Source organism: Salmo trutta, chromosome 34 (assembly GCF_901001165.1).
Source record: "Salmo trutta chromosome 34, fSalTru1.1, whole genome shotgun sequence".
Taxonomy (NCBI): Eukaryota; Metazoa; Chordata; class Actinopteri; order Salmoniformes; family Salmonidae; genus Salmo; species Salmo trutta.
Window position 1 is genome coordinate 21,408,463 of NC_042990.1, and position 17,698 is coordinate 21,426,160.

Consider the following 17,698-nt stretch of genomic DNA (forward strand, 5'->3'; position numbering starts at 1 on the left):
TACAGATGTAGGATCTTAATTTGAGACAGTTTGCTTCCGCAGGAAAATAATCCTGCAGCAACAGGAAATTTGAATTATTATGTGGATTATAATTTATAGATATTTTTTGTAGGGGTTCATACAGTTTTTGCTAGGGCAAATAAAGTCTGACCTTTTAAAGTATAAATTACAAACTTTAGAAGACTTTTTAAACACTACAAGTTTGCATTTTCTGTTGTACAGGAAAAATCTCATCAGCAAAAGGGTGATCAAATTAAGATCCTACATCTGTATGAAGTAAAACGTCCTGGTTTTAAACAATTAAGGAAAAGTAAAAATATAGCGATGGTAATGATAGGCCTAAACATCTTCTAGATGGAAAGGCTTTCCCAAAAACCTTCTCAATTAAATGTTAACTAGCTACAAAGTAGCCTATACCAACCTGGCAGAATTATAATAATTATTGGCATCAATCCAATGGCCATTTCTTTTGCAAACTCTGTCTGAACTTAGTCACTGTCACTAGCCGGCTACCACCCGGTTACTATTGCTGTACATACAGTTGAAGTCGGAAGTTTACATACACCTTGGCCAAATACATTTAAACTCAGTTTCACAATTCCTGACATTTCATCCTAGTAAAAATTCCCTTCCTTAGGTCAGTTAGGATCACCCCTTTATTTTAAGAATGTGAAATGTCAAAATAATAGTAGAGAATGATTTTATTTCAGCTTTTATTTCTTTCATCACATTCCCAGTGGGTCAGAAGTTTACATACACTCAATTCGTGTTTAGTAGCATTGCCTTTAGTCTTCCACAAGCTTCCCACAATAAGTTAGGTGAATTTTGGTCCATTCCTCCTGACAGAGCTGGTGTAACTGAGTCAGGTTTGTAGGCCTCCTTGCTCACACATGCTTTTTCAGTTCTTCCCACAAATTTCTATAGGAGTGCGGTCAGGGCTTTGTGATGGCCACTCCAATACCTTGACTTTGTTGTCCTTAAGCCATTTTGCCACAACTTTAGAAGTATGATTAGGGTCATTGTCCATTTGGAAGACCCATTTGTGACCAAACTTTAACTTCCTGACTGATGTCTTGAGATGTTGCTTCAATATATCCACATAATTTTCCGTCCTCATGATGCCATCTATTTTGTGAATTGCACCAGTCCCTCCTGCAGCAAAGCACTCCCACAACATGATGCTGCCACCCCCGTGCTTCATGGTTGGGATGGTGTTCTTCGGCTTGCAAGCCTCCCCCTTATTCCTCAAAACATAACTATGGTCATTGTGGCCATTTACATTACATTTTAGTCATTTAGCAGACGCTTTTATCCAGAGCGACTTACAGTAGTGAATGCATACATTTCATTTCATGCATTTTTAACTAACCAGAAAAGCAAGAGGAGTGGGAGGCCCCGGTGCACAACTGAGCAAGAGGACAAGTACATTAGAGTGTCTAGTTTTAGAAACAGACGCCTCACAAATCCTCAACTGGCAGCTGGCCCTCTGTATTTATGATCAATATGATGTTTTTTAATGGACAAAAAAGTTGATTTTCTTTCAAAAACAAGGACATTTCTAAGTGACCCCAAACTTTTGAACTGTAGTGTGTGTATATATATATTAGATTTGTGCCTATTGTTGTATATTGTTAGATATTACTGCACTGTTGGAGCTAGGAACACAAGCAATACAATCTGAAAGCTGTGTGTATGCAACCAATAACATTTGATTTGAGTGGGAATATATTTGTATATTTTATTTTGTAGTTTGTGTGGATTAATGTTATTTTTTCCCTTCCCTGTATGGAATTTAGTTACATTTTGTGATTTATTTTCACCCTTGTCCAGTTGGCGGCGACAAAACACTTGCGTGTAGTTCGCCATAAAACCTCAGCGAAGACGAAGTCTTTTAGGGACTAGAGTCCTCTATCTATTTCTATGTCTCCACCACATGCAGCAGACAGTGGACATTTTTGACATTACGCGAAATAAGTTGGGTACGACCTTTACAGTTTTGTGGTGTCCCGTGAGTACTTGAAAGGGAATGTCGAACGGTGCAAGATCTGTTAGTGAGGTGCATCGGAACGGCAATATTATGGGTGAGTTCTCTTACTCTGTCTGTTTTAATTCATTCGGGAACTTTTGCTATCGTTTATTTGCGTCCTCGGAGTTGTTACTAAAGAACTTTGTTAGAATTAGTTAACTAGTTACCCAGCTAGAAAAACGATAGCTAGTTGGCTGATTCTAATACATTTACACACCGCTCGAGAATGACCGCGAGTAACGTTACTTTGGCATTTCCTTTGTTTTTATTCGACTGTGAGTGGCTTTGTTACCTGGCACACAGTCGGCTAGTACAGTACCAGCAAACGATAGCTAACATTAGCTACCTATTGTTAACATGTTGAGATACAGTCAGAGAAGTTAATTACTGGCCAAATAATATGCTGTGTGAAGAATGTCAACTGAGTATAGTTTCTTCTTCAGATGCCAGTTGTGGTGGTTGTGATAAGTTGGCACCCCAACAAAAGCGCATCATAAATAGTTACGTTTCTAGCTAGCTAACAAAACTAAAGTTACCTAGTTAACTACTAGCACAGAGAACAATTACGTTTTATAGAAACCTTTACTACTAGCTAGGTAGGTTATAATGGAATAGTTGACGTCGCTTGCTAAGCTGTGAATGGCTGCTATTCCAAAAAGTCATTCCAAAAAGTCGACGTAGCTTGCTTAGTTTCAGATGTCAGAAACTAGCAGTGTTGGTCACATAACTAGTCATTAGTTAAAGTGGATTGAATCAATGGTAAAGTCAATGTGGGGGAAACCTGGAGCAAAGTTGTTATGAACCAAAACTTCCTCAAAAACACCTAGCAAGCTACGTCATCATTCGTTTGTCTGTCAAAATGTCAATCAAAAACTGTCATCTATCAGCATCAACTATGTTTTACTTGGAGTGGAGTAGGAGGACTGCAATATCCCCTTCAGAAAACGAAGTCCTGTATTGGTTCACATGACTGGATTAATACTGTGGTAATAATGTTGTAATTGCATGGGGATGCTCTTACTGAGTGACTCTGCCTGTCATTTATTCCTCCATGTGACCTGTAGCTGCAGAATCTGTCATGAAATGGTTTGCTGTGAGTATAGAGACCGGCAAAGATCCTCACCCTAGCCGTTCAAACCCAACAGTCTACCTACCGACAGACCATGTGAATGTTTTCTCTAGTCCCTATGGAATGCTTGCAATGTTATTACTTTAGCTTGAGTAAATACATTGTTTCCACCTTCTCTCTCAATTGTTATTGAACAATTGCTGTCTCTCCATTATTGTTAGTAACTTTTTGTGTGTCAGATGGTGGGGCCTGGGAATGCCAGGATGTCTGTGATGACACAGCTGACTAAGACAGCCCATAGCCTGGGCAGAGTTTGTTTAGGTGCCCATAAAAGTCCCATTTTGGATTATTCACCATCTTGGTGTAGTTTTTGTTCACTCCCCTTCAATGATTTAAAAGCATTGGATTGGTGTGTGAAATACAGTAGACACTCATGGGGAGAGAATTGGAATTTGGCCTCAGATGAACTGGGTATGTAGTGAAGGGAGAGTCGATCAGCTTTCCATGTAGACCACCGATTGTTATTCACCTCACTCTCAGGACTGTTTTACTCATACAGACTTAATATGATTCCTAAATGACAGTATAGAAATACAAATTGACTGTGATTATGACACTAAAGCATGTGTGGCAGACACAGACTCTGATGGAGAGGTTTGCAAAACTATAAATCTGGTGAAGAACGATCTGGGAAAATGAAGAAAGGTCGTGGGAGGGGTCAGACTTTCCGAAGTAGAACAACATTCTCTACCGTGTATCCTCCTCTAGTATTTGCAAGACGACATCAGTGTACTGTGCTAGGCCTTGCTCTAGGGTTAGCTGAACACTCCTCTTTCTAACCTCAGACTCTCTGAGGCAGACTAGCCTCAATCCCACCACTTCTTTTCCGGCAGTTTACCCAACACCAGCAAAGAAGAATAACACATCTAGTCTGCTTGAAGGGAGCATGTAGCAATGAGAGTGGACACCTACTGTATCGGTGCATTGGCAAAGAGTGGTGGTAGGCCCTAAGGAGGAAGCAAAGCTGCTTTCCTGGAGGTATGTAGTGGCCTTTGTTAAAGCCACTGTGTAAAGGTTGAGGTGAACATCCAAGACACAGATGTCCACCACGCTGGGTGGATGCCCTCTCTCCAACCTTGACAATGGTATTAGAAATATGTCATGGGTGTTGCCTTGAAAAATACCTGACTGACTTAAGTAAATTTCAACAAGCCGCTTATGCCTGCGATGAGTCAGGAAGTTGCAGTAGATGTAGCATATGTTTCACTTTTTCTTTTTTCATAAGCTGATGTTAACTTTTATGACCTTACCCTTGGACTAGTGGAAAAGTAGGGAAGGCTCTGAAGTGCACATCAAATGTTTCTCTCCTCAGTGGGAGCTAGCTAAGAGATCAGCATTATGATCATGATGCTGCTGTCTCAGCTATGTGCTGTGGTTGCCATGAAGTGTCTGATCAGCGACAGGCACCACTGACAGTCGTACTGTGTACGTGACAGATGCTTCTGCTCCAGAGCAGACTGACAGACACATAACATCAGGAGGAAGTGGCTTGGGCGGTGATGCATGCTACATCTGTCTACTTCTACACCCCCACCACACACACACACACCTGGCATTTGAACATTGAAACCCTCAAAGACGATGAGCTTGAGTGAAGGCATGTGGGGCAGATCCTCTGTGGAAGTGGTTCGTTAATAGCCAATGAGCTGAAAAACTGTCTGAAGCTGCTGGAAGGAACAGCCTCCTGCTATGATTTGTGCTTTACCGCCAAAAATGTATCCTCCGCTTAATAATCACTATTTGTGGCCCAACTGTCGGGGTCTGGGATAGTCTGAGTGAATGCTTAAATTCTTGCCACCCTATTGGTGGCTTTACACTAGGATTTTTGGGAGACGACATTATAGGAATCTGCTGTTTGTCAGTGTGAGGACTGAATCTAGCTACTGACTCAGGATTATCTGCTGTTTGTCCGTGTGAGGACTGAATCTAGCTACTGACTCAGGATTATCTGCTGTTTGTCAGTGTGAGGACTGAATCTAGCTACTGACTCAGGATTATCTGCTGTTTGTCAGTGTGAGGACTGAATCTAGCTACTGACTCAGGATTATCTGCTGTTTGTCAGTGTGAGGACTGCATCTAGCTACTGACTCAGGATGATCTGCTGTTTGTCAGTGTGAGGACTGAATCTAGCTACTGACTCAGGATGATCTGCTGTTTGTCAGTGTGAGGACTGAATCTAGCTACTGACTCAGGATTATCTGCTGTTCTTCAGTCTCTCCAACACTGAAAGCCGTGGGAAGAGGCCCGCTGGGCTGTCAGCCAATGAGATTACACGACTATGGGCTGGTAGCCAATGTGATTTCATTTTCACATCAGTCTCTGAAATGATGTATCGACACCTCTAAACTCCTGGATTAACCAATGACAGCTCTCCTATACAGATCTAAAATACTGTAGGAAGTTTGAGTTAGTTGTAACTCCTCAAACTGAAGCTCAAGTGAGTTGTAGGAGTGAGGATTAGGCAATTTGAATGCTAGGTAGGTTGATTTGCTGAATTATAAGTATCATTTTCTGTCTTATTGCTTCAGCCTAACTTGTTTGTCATTACAGTTGGCAAGTACATGATTTTTCTTGTCTTAACTGAGAACATTGTTTGGCTGCTGACTCCACACTCCTCTTCAGTAATGGCTGCTATCCTATTTAGGGAAAGACTCATTTTGGATGAGCTCTCATGTCACTTTACTGGCAGCCAGAGAGCTGTAAAAGAAGCTGAGGCGACAACCCTGTTCCAGACTAGACTGCTCGTAAATCTTGATCCATCTCTGTTCTACACCCTCAGAGAGCTATATACACACACACACAAAAGGATATCTGAGACGTTTATGCATGAGTTTGACGACAAATAACCTAGCCCTATAAAACAGGTAAAATCCCTTCAAATAGAATGAAGAAACTGAGTGAGAAAATACTTTTTCATACCTGCGGCGGATCAAATTGAATTTTTGGTGAAAGATGCAGGAACTAGCATTAACCAAGCAAACAAAGTACGCATACCACTAACACCAATCATCTTATCTGATTGAGTGCTATAGGACAAATATAATAGCAAGACCTATCAGTACACTGTAAAGGCTAGAAGTTAAACAACTAAGTTAAACTGTACCTCAGAAGCTATGCCTTTCTGACTACTAAATGAGTAGGCATACTTCTTGGTCATGATGGCACTTGCGTATTGAAACGGCGTCAAAGTGAGTTAGTCCTTCTGGGCTTTTATCTGCAGGCAGGCATGAATGTGTTATTCTGACACATAATGAATGGTCGACTCATTTGTCTGTGTTAACTGATTTACTGTATTTCTCATTTGTTTCCTTTATGGTGTGGTGGTGCTCCTGTTTACCGTGGACTGTGAATCATTCTGCATCTCCTCTCTTCCACCACCACCTCACTATCAACCATCCTGACCTGCACTCTCCAACTAAGCTGTAAGTATTATTGAGACTGATGACTTAGCGTCACTCCACTGTACCTTTAGGCTAAAATATTTACTTATTTGATGATAGGAGATGAGAACGTTAGATTGGATAAATTAATTCAATCAATTATCTGATGAATGATTGAGTCCATGTTGTAGGGCTGGGCGGTATACCGTATTTTACTAACTACCGGTATTGATGCACAGACAGGTTTGGGTTTTTAATTGACCTTCTATAACGGTATTTGAATGTTTGGTTTGTTAAATGTGATACGCCGTGTGTAACATCCATTTTTATAGGTTACTCTGCTACTTGAGTCATCTCAATTCAAGGGGCTTTATTGGCATGGGAAACATATGTTAACGTTGCCAAAGCAAGTGAGGTAGATAATATACAAAAGTGAAATAAACAATAAGAATGAACAGCAAACATTACACTCACAGAAGTTCCAAAATAATAAAGACATTACAAATGTCATATTATGTGTATATATACAGTGTTGTAACGATGTACAAATGGTTAAAGTACAAAAGGGAAAATAAATAACATAAATATGGGTTGTATTTACAATGGTGATTGTTCTTCACTGGTTGATATTTTCTTGTGGCAGCAGGTCACAAATCTTGCAGCTGTGATGGTACACTGTGGTATTTCACCCAGTAGATATGGGAGTTTATCAAAATTGTGTTTGTTTTCGAATTCTTTGTGGATCTGTGTAATCTGAGGGAAATATGTGTCTCTAATATGGTCATACATTTGGCAGGAGGTTAGGAAGTGCATCTCAGTTTCCACCTCATTTTGTGGACACTGTGCACATTGCCTGTCTTCTCTTGAGAGCCAGGTCTGCCTACTGCGGCCTTTCTCAATAGCAAGGCTATGCTCACTGAGTCTGTACATAGTCAAAGCTTTTTTCATTTCTCTCTGCCTCTCTCTACATGCTGCTTTCCACACAGACCTAGCCCTGCCCCTCCAGGAGCGCATTTGTTGTTCATCAACCACGATACACTTACGTTCAATCTGCATGGTCAATACAACAATGTTGATCACAACGATGCTGTTTTGACTTTACTTAATATAAATCCACTAGCGTTCTATAATTATACTATTAGTTTGTTTCTTGCATCTGCAAACAGCTAGTTTGCCTTAGCAAGTTGGGCCTAAATCTTGTTAGCTGCTAATCGCTAGTTAGCTGGCTAGCTAGCTAATAAATGTACTGAGTGATAGCAAACATAACTAGCTATACAGCCTGGTAATACCAGTGATTGTGTAGACCTAAATCAGTATGTTTGTGCAACAGTATCTTCTAAATCAAAGAGGAATACGCAACGCATGAGTATGTTAGCTAGCTAGATGAAGTAGCTAAGAGAGAACATTCAATGTAGTCAAAGATTATAGATCCCCTAGGAAACACTTAACACTTTGTTTCCTACCCTGTCACAATAACTTCCCCCAGGCATTTTCATTCGTTGTCATGTTAAACAACACTGCATTCAAGTGCCCACTATTCTATTTTAACTATAGAATTAGAATAATCATTCTATTTCCATTATTCCAACAGTTCACCCAAGTGTTTTGCTCTAAATTGCAAGTCAAATCGCAATTGCCACATTTGGTTAAAAATAAGGCCTAGATTGTTTGCCCGTAACGTGCATCCCTACCTGGCAGTGTGGAAATGATCTCAAATGAGTGCAGGAAATGGATAAATGCTAAACATTATTTTTGGTTGAATGGAACAGCATAAAACAATCAGAATGGAGAAGGACCCATTGAAATCAGTTAGAATGTACACTACCGGTCAAAAGTTTTAACACCTACTCATTTAAGGGTTTTTATTTGAACTATTTTCTACATTGTACAATAATAGTGAAGACATCAAAACTATGAAATAACACATGGAATCATGTAGTAACCAAAAGTGCTACAAATCAAAATATATTTCATATTTGAGATTCTTCAAATAGCCACCCTTTGCCTTTCACAGCTTTGCACACTCTTGGCATTCTCTCAACCAGCTTCACCTGGAATGCCTTTCCAACAGTCTTGAAGGACTTCCCACATACGCTGAGCACTTGCTGGCAGCTTTTCCTTCACTCTGCAGTCCGACTCATCCCAAACCATCTCAATCTGGTTGAGGTCGGGTGATTGTGGAGGCCAGGTCATCTGATGCAGCACTCCATCACTCTCCTCCTTGGTCAAATAGCCCTAACACATCCTGGAGGTGTGTTGGGTCATTGTCCTGTTGAAAAACAAATGATAGTCCCACTAAGTCCAAACCAAATGGGATGGTGTATCGCTACAGAATGCTGTGGTAGCCATGCTGGTTAAGTGTGCCTTGAATTCTAAATGAATCACAGACCGTGTCACTAGCAAAGCACTATCACACCACTTCCTCCATGCTTCACAGTGAAATACACATGTAGAGATCATCTGTTCACCCACATCTTACGAAGACACAGCGGTTGGAACCAAAAATCTCCAATTTGGATTCCAGACCAAAGGACAGATTTCCACCGGTCTAATGTCCATTGCTCGTGTTTCTTGGCGCAAGCAAGTCTCTTATTGGTTTCCTGTAGCAGTGGTTTCTTTGCAGCATGTTGACCATAAAGGCCTGATTCATGCAGTCTCCTCTGAACAGTTGATGTTTAGATGTGTCTTTTACTTGAACTCTGTGAAGCATTTATTTGGGCTGCAATTTCTGAGGTATGTAACTCTAATGAACTTTTCCTCTGCAGCAGAGGTAACTCTGGGTCTTCCTTTCCTGTGGAGGTCCTCATGAGAGCCAGTTTCATCATAGCGCTTGATGATTTTTGCGACTGCACTTGAAGAAACTTTCAAAGTTGTTTAAATGTTCCGGATTGACTGACCTTCATGTATTAAAGTAATGATGGACTGTCGTTTTTTTTTGCTTATTTGAGCTGTTCTTGCCATAATATGGACTTGGTTTTAGCCCTATTTGGTATATCTTCTGTATACCACTCCTACCTTGTCACAACACAACTGATTGGCTCAAATGCATTAAGAAGGAAAGAAATTCCACAAATTAACTTTTAACAAGGCACACCTGTTAATTGAAATGGATTCCAGGTGACTACCTCATGAAGCTGGTTGAGAGAATGCCATGAGTGCGCAAAGCTGTCATTAAGGCAAAGGGTGGCTACTTGAAGAATCTCAAATATAACATATATTTTGATTTGTTTAACACGTTTTTTTTTTGGTTACTACATAATTCCATATCTGTTATTTCATAGTTTGTGTTTGCTATTATTCTCCAATGTAGAAAATAGTAAATATAAAGAAAAACCCTTGAATGAGTAGGTGTTCTAAATGTGTTGCCACCGTAGGATCACCCACTACTAAAGCAAATGTACAACTTTTATTATTAAAAAACATAATAGTCACACCGTAATTATAGTTTTAAATACTGTGATATGATATTTTGTCCATATCGCTCAGCCCTAACATGTTGCTGTTTTTTGATATCCTGTACCTGTCAATTTTCATTAACTTTAAACAGTTTTTTTTATAAGCCAGTGATATCACAGCTATTGTGGCGAAGTCAACAGTATATCCAGTCTTTACTTTAGCCTTGTTACCTGCCCGGACAGTTGGGAAAAGCATTCATGTTTGGTTTTTGTCTACAGCAAGAGAAGCTCCTGGAAGGTTATGTGGGCTTTGCCAATCTCCCAAACCAAGTGTATAGAAAGTCCGTCAAGAGAGGCTTCGAGTTCACTCTCATGGTCGTGGGTGAGTAGAGATTTATTTGCAGCTCATTTTATGTCCTTTTTTCAAAATAAGACCCCACAGAACAGAACAAATGACCTGTTATTTATCTGTGAAAACAGGTGGTTTTACTGCTGTGTAAAAAGCTGTTTGCATATTACTTTATTAATCAGCGAAGTATGCATGAAAATTGCTGTTAGAGGCTCCACTGCGTCCCAAACAGCACCCTATTCCCTATGTATTGCACTACTTTTGACCAGAGTCCATAGCGCTCTGATCAATATTAGTGTAGTATGTGGGGAATAGGGTGCCATTTGGGATGCAGTCTCTGTTTGAATGATGTGGACACATCTGTGTAAGAAATGTATGTGGATATGTAATATAGCCTACATATGGCTGTCTGCCATAGACGTTCATGTGTCCAGTCCAGCAGTATTACATTTCAGTTAGGAACTTTATCATGCTACAGTGCTGGCAGTTGGCTGTTAAAATGCATTAGCGATGCTTTCTGTTGAGTTGGGATAACTTGCCTTGCATGTAAAGCAGGACTCAAAGAAACCATATTTTAAACAAATGTGCTTCAGCAATGGAGGGTAGTCAGGGTTTATTTCCTCCGTGGTGTGTGTGTGTGCGCGGGGTGTGTGTGTGTGTGGTGTGCCTTTTGGATTGTGGGTGGGAGGTTTCCTGTAATTCCATTCATGCAGCCAAAGTTGGAGCCTGAACAGCTGAAGGGAGAGCGGGATGGAGGGAAAGAGAGAGACGCAGGATGCAGGCACCATTATATCCCTGCCATTCTCCACTCCACTGTTCTCTCTGTTCCATAAGTCTTGCCCAGAGTACAGCGCAAACTGGCTCTAACCAGAATAGAAAGAGGAGTGGGAGGCCTCGGTGCACAACTGAGCAAGAGGACAAGTACATTAGAGTGTCTAGTTTGAGAAACACACGCCTCACAAGTCCTCAACTGGTAGCGTCATTAAATAGTACCCACAAAACACCAGTCTCCACGTCAACAGTGAAGAGGCGACTCAGGGAACCAGTTTGCGCTGTTCTGTGAAGGGAGTAGTACACAGCGTTGTACCAGATCTTCAGTTTCTTGGCAATTTCTCGCATGGAATTGCCTTCATTTCTCAGAACAAGAATAGACTGACGAGTTTCAGAAGAAGGTTATTTGTTTCTGGCCATTTTGAGCGTGTCATTGAATTCACAAATGCAGATGCTCCAGATACTCAACTAGTCTAAAGAAGGCCAGTTTTTTTTTATTGCTTCTTTAATTATCACAACAGTTTTTTACCTGTGCTAACATAATTGCAAAAATATTTTCTAATGATCAATTAGCCTTTTAAAATGATAAACTTGGTATTGGTGAAGCTGAGCTGATGTCATGCTGCAGGAAGGAGATACAGTATCTGATAGTGCATGTTAACCCTCTGCTGCTCCCTGTGGCGGGCGGGCTCTCGAGTCAACCCATGCCCACATGTCTCCGGGCCAGGAGAGCGGGAACAAGAGAAACAATGAGCGAGGAGAGCGGGAACGCCTGCCTGGTATTCCCGACCCATTGCTGTCAGTCTGAGTAGAGTTGAGCAGCATTTAAGTGGTCCCTTGCTGGAGTTTCCCCCTCTGCTGCGCTCTCAGGAAAAAGATGGTTATAAGTGCAATTTTGTGTGGAGCATTTAATTAGGATGGCAGAGTAATTGGTGAAGCTGAGCTTCTGTCATGCTGCAAGAGATGCAGTATCTGATAGTGTGGTGTGTTTCTCTGTGAATGTGAGTGTGTGCGTGTTTTCTTAATTAAAACTTCTTAGGGATAGCCCCCTTTCATTTTCGCCTAAAATGACATACCCAAATATAACTGCCTGTAGCTCAGGCCCTGAAGAAAGGATATGCATATTCTTGGTACCATTTGAAAGGAAACACTTTGAAGTTTGTGGAAATGTGAATTGAATGTAGGAGAATATAACTCAATAGATCTGGTAAAAACCAACAGTTTTTTTTCCTTTTCTACCACGATCTTTGAAATGCAACAAAGGTCCCACTTCTAGCCATCACTCTGGTTGTAATTCTGATGGTGTCCACAAGATGGCAGCAGTGTATGTGCAGTTTCAGACGGATATCTTGAAGTATGAGCGAACTACTTGACATTTAGTGTGAAGTCACACAGGTACATTTGGGCAAATCGTGAAGGAGACATTTGCATTCATATTACAAATTATATTATTTTTCTGCAAGAATATCATCAAATCTGTATACTTGGACTTTGATTTAGCTTTTTCAGTATTAGTAGCCGTATTTGAAGTTCAACATTTGCAAAACAACCAGTTTTCATAACTTCATAACTCTGAATATTCTTATAATTTTTGTCCAAAAGGAAAAGGCATGCTGTCGCACAAGGTTAGCAGCTACATTTTGCGACAGATACAGGGTTTCCGGATCCTCCCGTAAAGCCCAGCTCATTGGTTATCTTGCTAGCTTTGTTTGACCCCGATTTGGTGCTTATTTGACAAAGTTAGACGATCAAGTGAAGACCGCCCGCGTCATTGATGTACCATGAAGGCGTCGCTCTCTGACCAAATTTGGTGTCCTATAGGATATACTACACCCCAATGATATAATGAAGTCTGGTTACGTTCTAGGATCTCTGAGGAATACATACGAACGTGATTTGACTGGTTGAAACAACTTTTAGGGTTAGATTTAAACAGATTCCTTTCTTTGCAAATTGAAAGAGTGGAAATACAAAATCGATCGTGCATGCTATATGGACCTTTTTAGGTTATGAGAAAGGAATTTATCTAACAAAACGACACTTCATGTTATCTCTGGGACCCTATGGATGATAAATCAGAGCAAGATTTCAGAATGTAAGTACACATTTCACCTTCGAGGTGAATTTATCAAACCAATCGCTGTGAAAAAAGTGTTTTGTTGTTAGGAGCTCTCAAATAATAGCATGGCATTTTTTCGCAGTAATAGCTACTGTAAATTGGACAGTGTAGTTAAATTAACAAGAATTTAAGCTTTCAGCCGATATAAGACACAGTTATATGTACTGACATTTGTTGTTTCTCTAAAATCTGCGATCATGACACAAGGTGCTGCATGATTACGACTGTCCCTTTGACGGAACGCCGATCCGTAAGATTAATTACCAGGCAACTTATATAATGTCCCTGTTTGCATTTTGAAGTGTGCCAAGGTATTTCAAAGGCACCCTGCATACTAGGTTCAGTTTTCTCATAGCAGAACTCGGCTCGGCGACACAATCGTCTGTGCCTTACATACTTCTTTAAAAGACCTTCACTTGAAAAATGAGAACCATTTAGTACTGTTTGTCCCTCTTGAGATACCTTATTAATAGCATAGCCAGTATACACTTAATCAAAATAGTCCCAATTAATCTAAGATAAATCTGGAATCAACTTTGACGTTTGAAGAGGGCTTAGTTGTGCAATTTTACATATACAGTTGAAGTCGGAAGTTTACATACCTTAGCCAAATACATAGTAAAAATTCCCTGTCTTAGGTCAGTTAGGATCACCACAAGAATGTGAAATGTCAGAATAATAGTATAGAGAATGATTTATTGTATTTCTTTTATCACATTCCCAGTGGGTCAGAAGTTTATATACAGTCAATTAGTATTTGGTAGCATTGCATTTAAATTGTTTAACTTGGGTCAAACGTTTCGGGTAGCCTTCCACAAGCTTCCCACAATAAGTTGGGTGAATTTTGGCCCATTCCTCCTGACAGAGCTGGTGTAACTGAGTCAGGTTTGTAGGCCTCCTTGCTCGCACACGCTTTTTCAGTTCTGCCCACAAATCTTCTATAGGATTGAGGTCAGGGCTTTGTGATGGCCACTCCAATACCTTGACTTTGTTAAGCCATTTTGCCACAACTTTGGAAGTATGCTTGGGGCATTGTCCATTTGGAAGACCCATTTGCGACCAAGCTTTAACTTCCTGACTGATGTCTTGATGTTGCTTCAATATATCCACATAATTTTGCCCCCTCATGATGCCATCTATTTTGTGAAGTGCACTAGTCCCTCCTGCAGCAAAGCACCCCCACAACATGATGCTGCCACCCCCGTGCTTCACGGTTGGGATGGTGTTCTTCGGCTTGCAAGCGTCCCCCTTTTTCCTCCAAACATAACAACGGTCATTATGGCCAAACAGTTCTATTTTTGTTTCATCAGACCAGAGGACATTTCTCCAAAAAGTACCATCTTTGTCCCCATTTGCAGTTGCAAACCGTAGTCTGGATTTTTTATGGAGGTTTTGGAGCAGTGGCTTCTTACATGCTGAGCGGCCTTTCAGGTTATGTCGATATAGGACTCGTTTTACTGTGGATATAGATACTTTTGTACCTGTTTCATCCAGCATCTTCACAAGGTCCTTTGCTGTTGTTCTGGGATTGATTTTCACTTTTCGCACCAAAGTACGTTCGTCTCTTCCTGAGCGGTATGAAGGCTGCATGGTCCCATGGTGTTTATACTTGCATACTATTGTTTGTGAACGTGGTACCGTCAGGCGTTTTGGAAATTGCTCCCAAGGATGAACCAGACTTGTGGAGGTCTACAATTTTTTTTCTGAGGTCTAGGCTGATTTCTTTTGATTTTCCCATGATGTCAAGCAAAGAGGCACTGAGTTTGAAGGTAGGCCTTGAAATACATCCACAGGTACACCTCCAATTGACTCATGATGTCAGTTAGCCTGTCAAACTTGTAAAGCCATGACATAATTTTCTGGAATTTTCCAAGCTGTTTAAAGGCACAGTCATCTTAGTGTATGTAAACGTCTGACCCACTGGAATTGTGATACAGTGAAATAATCTGTCTATAAACAATTGTTTATAAAAAAAATACAAATAAATACTTGTCATGCAAAGTAGATGTCCTAACCGACTTGCCAAAACTATAGTTTGTTAACAAGAAATGTGTGGAGTGGTTGAAAAACGAGTTTTAATGACTCCAACCTAAGTGTATGTTAACTTCCCACTTTGAATGTAACTAAGATGTTTCGTGCAGAATTTCTCAAGTGAAAAAAATGTTGAATGACGACAAACATTTCATTGAAGAATCCCGTCTGTAGTTCCCACTCCAAGGAGTCGCACTGTTGACCAATCACAACGAATGGTCGTAGACAGGGCGTAAAACAAACTTTTGTATACACTGTGGCAGGTATTTTAAAAATAAAAAAATCTACCAGTCCAAATATTTTTGTTTTCCGTAACTACACAAAGAAACACAAACTGAGCATGCTTAGTAATTTTTCTAAAACAATACATGTATTACTAGTCAATTTAATATTCTGTGACCCTGAGTATTTAAAAAAAAAATACCAGATACAAAAATGTTTAGTTGCCCTAGGGTTGTACATTTTGGGGAATATTCAGAGTGGACACTTTAAAGTGGGAATTAATGGGAATACAGTGGCAAGAAAAAGTTTGAACCCTTTGGAATTACCTGGATTTCTGCATAAATTGGTCATAATCTGATCTTCATCTAAGTCACAACCATTGACAGTCTGATTAAATCAAACACACAAACAATTATACGTTTTATGTCTTTATTGAACACACCGTGTAAACATTCACAGTGCAGCGTGGGAAAAGTATGTGAACCCTTGGATTTAATAACTGGTTGACCCTCTTTTGGCAGCAATAACCTCAACCAAACGTTTTCTATAGTTATAGATCAGACCTGCACAACGGTCAAGAGGAATTTTGGACCATTCATCTTTACAAAATGGTTTCAGATCAGTAATATTCTGGGGATGTCTGGTGTGAACCACTCTTGAGGTCATGTCACAGCATCTCAATCGGGTTGAGGTCAGGACTCTGACTGGGCCACCCCAGAAGGTGTATTTTCTTCTTTTGAAGTCATTCTGTTGATTTACTAATGTGTTTTAGGTCGTTGTCCTGTTGCATCACCCAACTTCTGTTGAGCGTCAACTGGTGGACAGACAGCCTTACATTCTCCTGCAAAATGTCTTGATAAACATGGGAATTCATTTTTCCGTCAAAAGCAGCCCAAACCATGATGCTACCTCCACCATACTTTACAATTGGGATTAGGTTTTGATGTTGTGTGTGTACTTTACAATTGTGTGTGCTGTGCCTATTTTTCTCCACACAGTGTTTTGTGTGTGTGTTCCAAACAACTCAACTTTAGTTTCATCTGTCCACAGAATATTTTGCCAGTAGCACTGTGGAACATCCAGGTGCTCTTTTGTGAACTGCAGACGTGCAGCAATGTTTTTTTTTGTTTGACAGCAGTAGCTTCTTCCGCGGTGTCCTCCCATGAACACCATTCTTGTTTAGTGTTTTACGTATCGTAGACTCATCAACAGAGATGTTAGCATGTTCTAGAGATTTCTCTAAGTCTTTAGCTGACACTCTAGGATTCTTCTTAACCTCATTGAGCCTTCCTGCGCTGTGCTTTTGCAGTCAACTTTCCAGGACGGCCACTCCTAGGGAGAGTAGCAACAGTGCTGAACTTTCTCAATTATAGACAATTTGTCTTACCGTGGACTGATGAACATCAATGCTTTTAGAGATACTTTCCAGCTTTATGCAAGTCAACAATTCTTGCATCTTTCGTTCGAGGCATGGTTGACATCAGGCAATGCTTCATGTGAATAGCAAAATCAGATTGTGAGTGTTTTTATATTACAGGGCAGCTCCAACCAACATCTCCAATCTCGTCTCATTGATTGGACTCCAGGGTAGGCGACTCCTGACTCCAATTAGCTTTTGGAGTCATTAGCCTAGGAGTTCACATACTTTTTACAACCTACACTGTGAATGTTTTTAAATTATGTATTCAATATAGACAAGAAAAATACAATTATTTGTGTGTTATTAGTTTAAGCACACTGTGTTTGTCTATTGTTGTGACTTAGATCAAGATCAGATTACATTTCTTGACCAATTTATGCAGAAATCCAGGTAATTCCAAAGGGTTCGCAACCTTTTTCTTGCAACTGTATATGGGAATTAACGGAAAAATATGCAAATGAACATTAATACCATTTAAATTGATGTTTTTTTTACATTGGATATATTTACCATATCATATGGAGACAGAAACATAACCCTTGTACCTTATCATTATTATGATTAAATCCTTCCAATATACATTTTTAAAAACTATTTAGTTACGAATTGACCTTTAATTAAATGAGATGACTCTTCACATGGGATGATTTTCACTGTCACTTTCCAACCTTGTTGAGGATGGCTCGTTGTCAGGCTCAAAAAGCCTCAAATTTGCCCTGATAGCCACCAATATTTCAACCCTTGTATTGGTCAGCCTGTTGCGTGCTTTGGTGTGTGTGTGTGTTCCCAAACAAGGACCAGTTGCTCTCTGAGGCGGCTGATGTTGGTGGGATTTGGAGGATGATGGAGGCAACAG

General features: G+C 40.3%; 1 protein-coding gene across 2 annotated transcripts in view; it reads left to right on the forward strand.

Annotated features, from left to right (window-relative positions):
• The first annotated feature begins 1,915 nt into the window (after positions 1–1,915).
• LOC115173789 (septin-7) overlaps positions 1,916–17,698 on the forward strand; it is a 50,541-nt gene continuing 34,758 nt past the window's right edge. For both annotated transcript variants that reach the window (XM_029732189.1, XM_029732190.1), the window contains exons 1-3: positions 1,916–2,081; positions 2,660–2,661; positions 10,210–10,312. In XM_029732189.1, the coding sequence (XP_029588049.1) occupies positions 2,027–2,081; positions 2,660–2,661; positions 10,210–10,312 (160 nt within the window). In that variant the 5' untranslated portion in view covers positions 1,916–2,026. The remainder of the gene's footprint in view (positions 2,082–2,659; positions 2,662–10,209; positions 10,313–17,698) is intronic.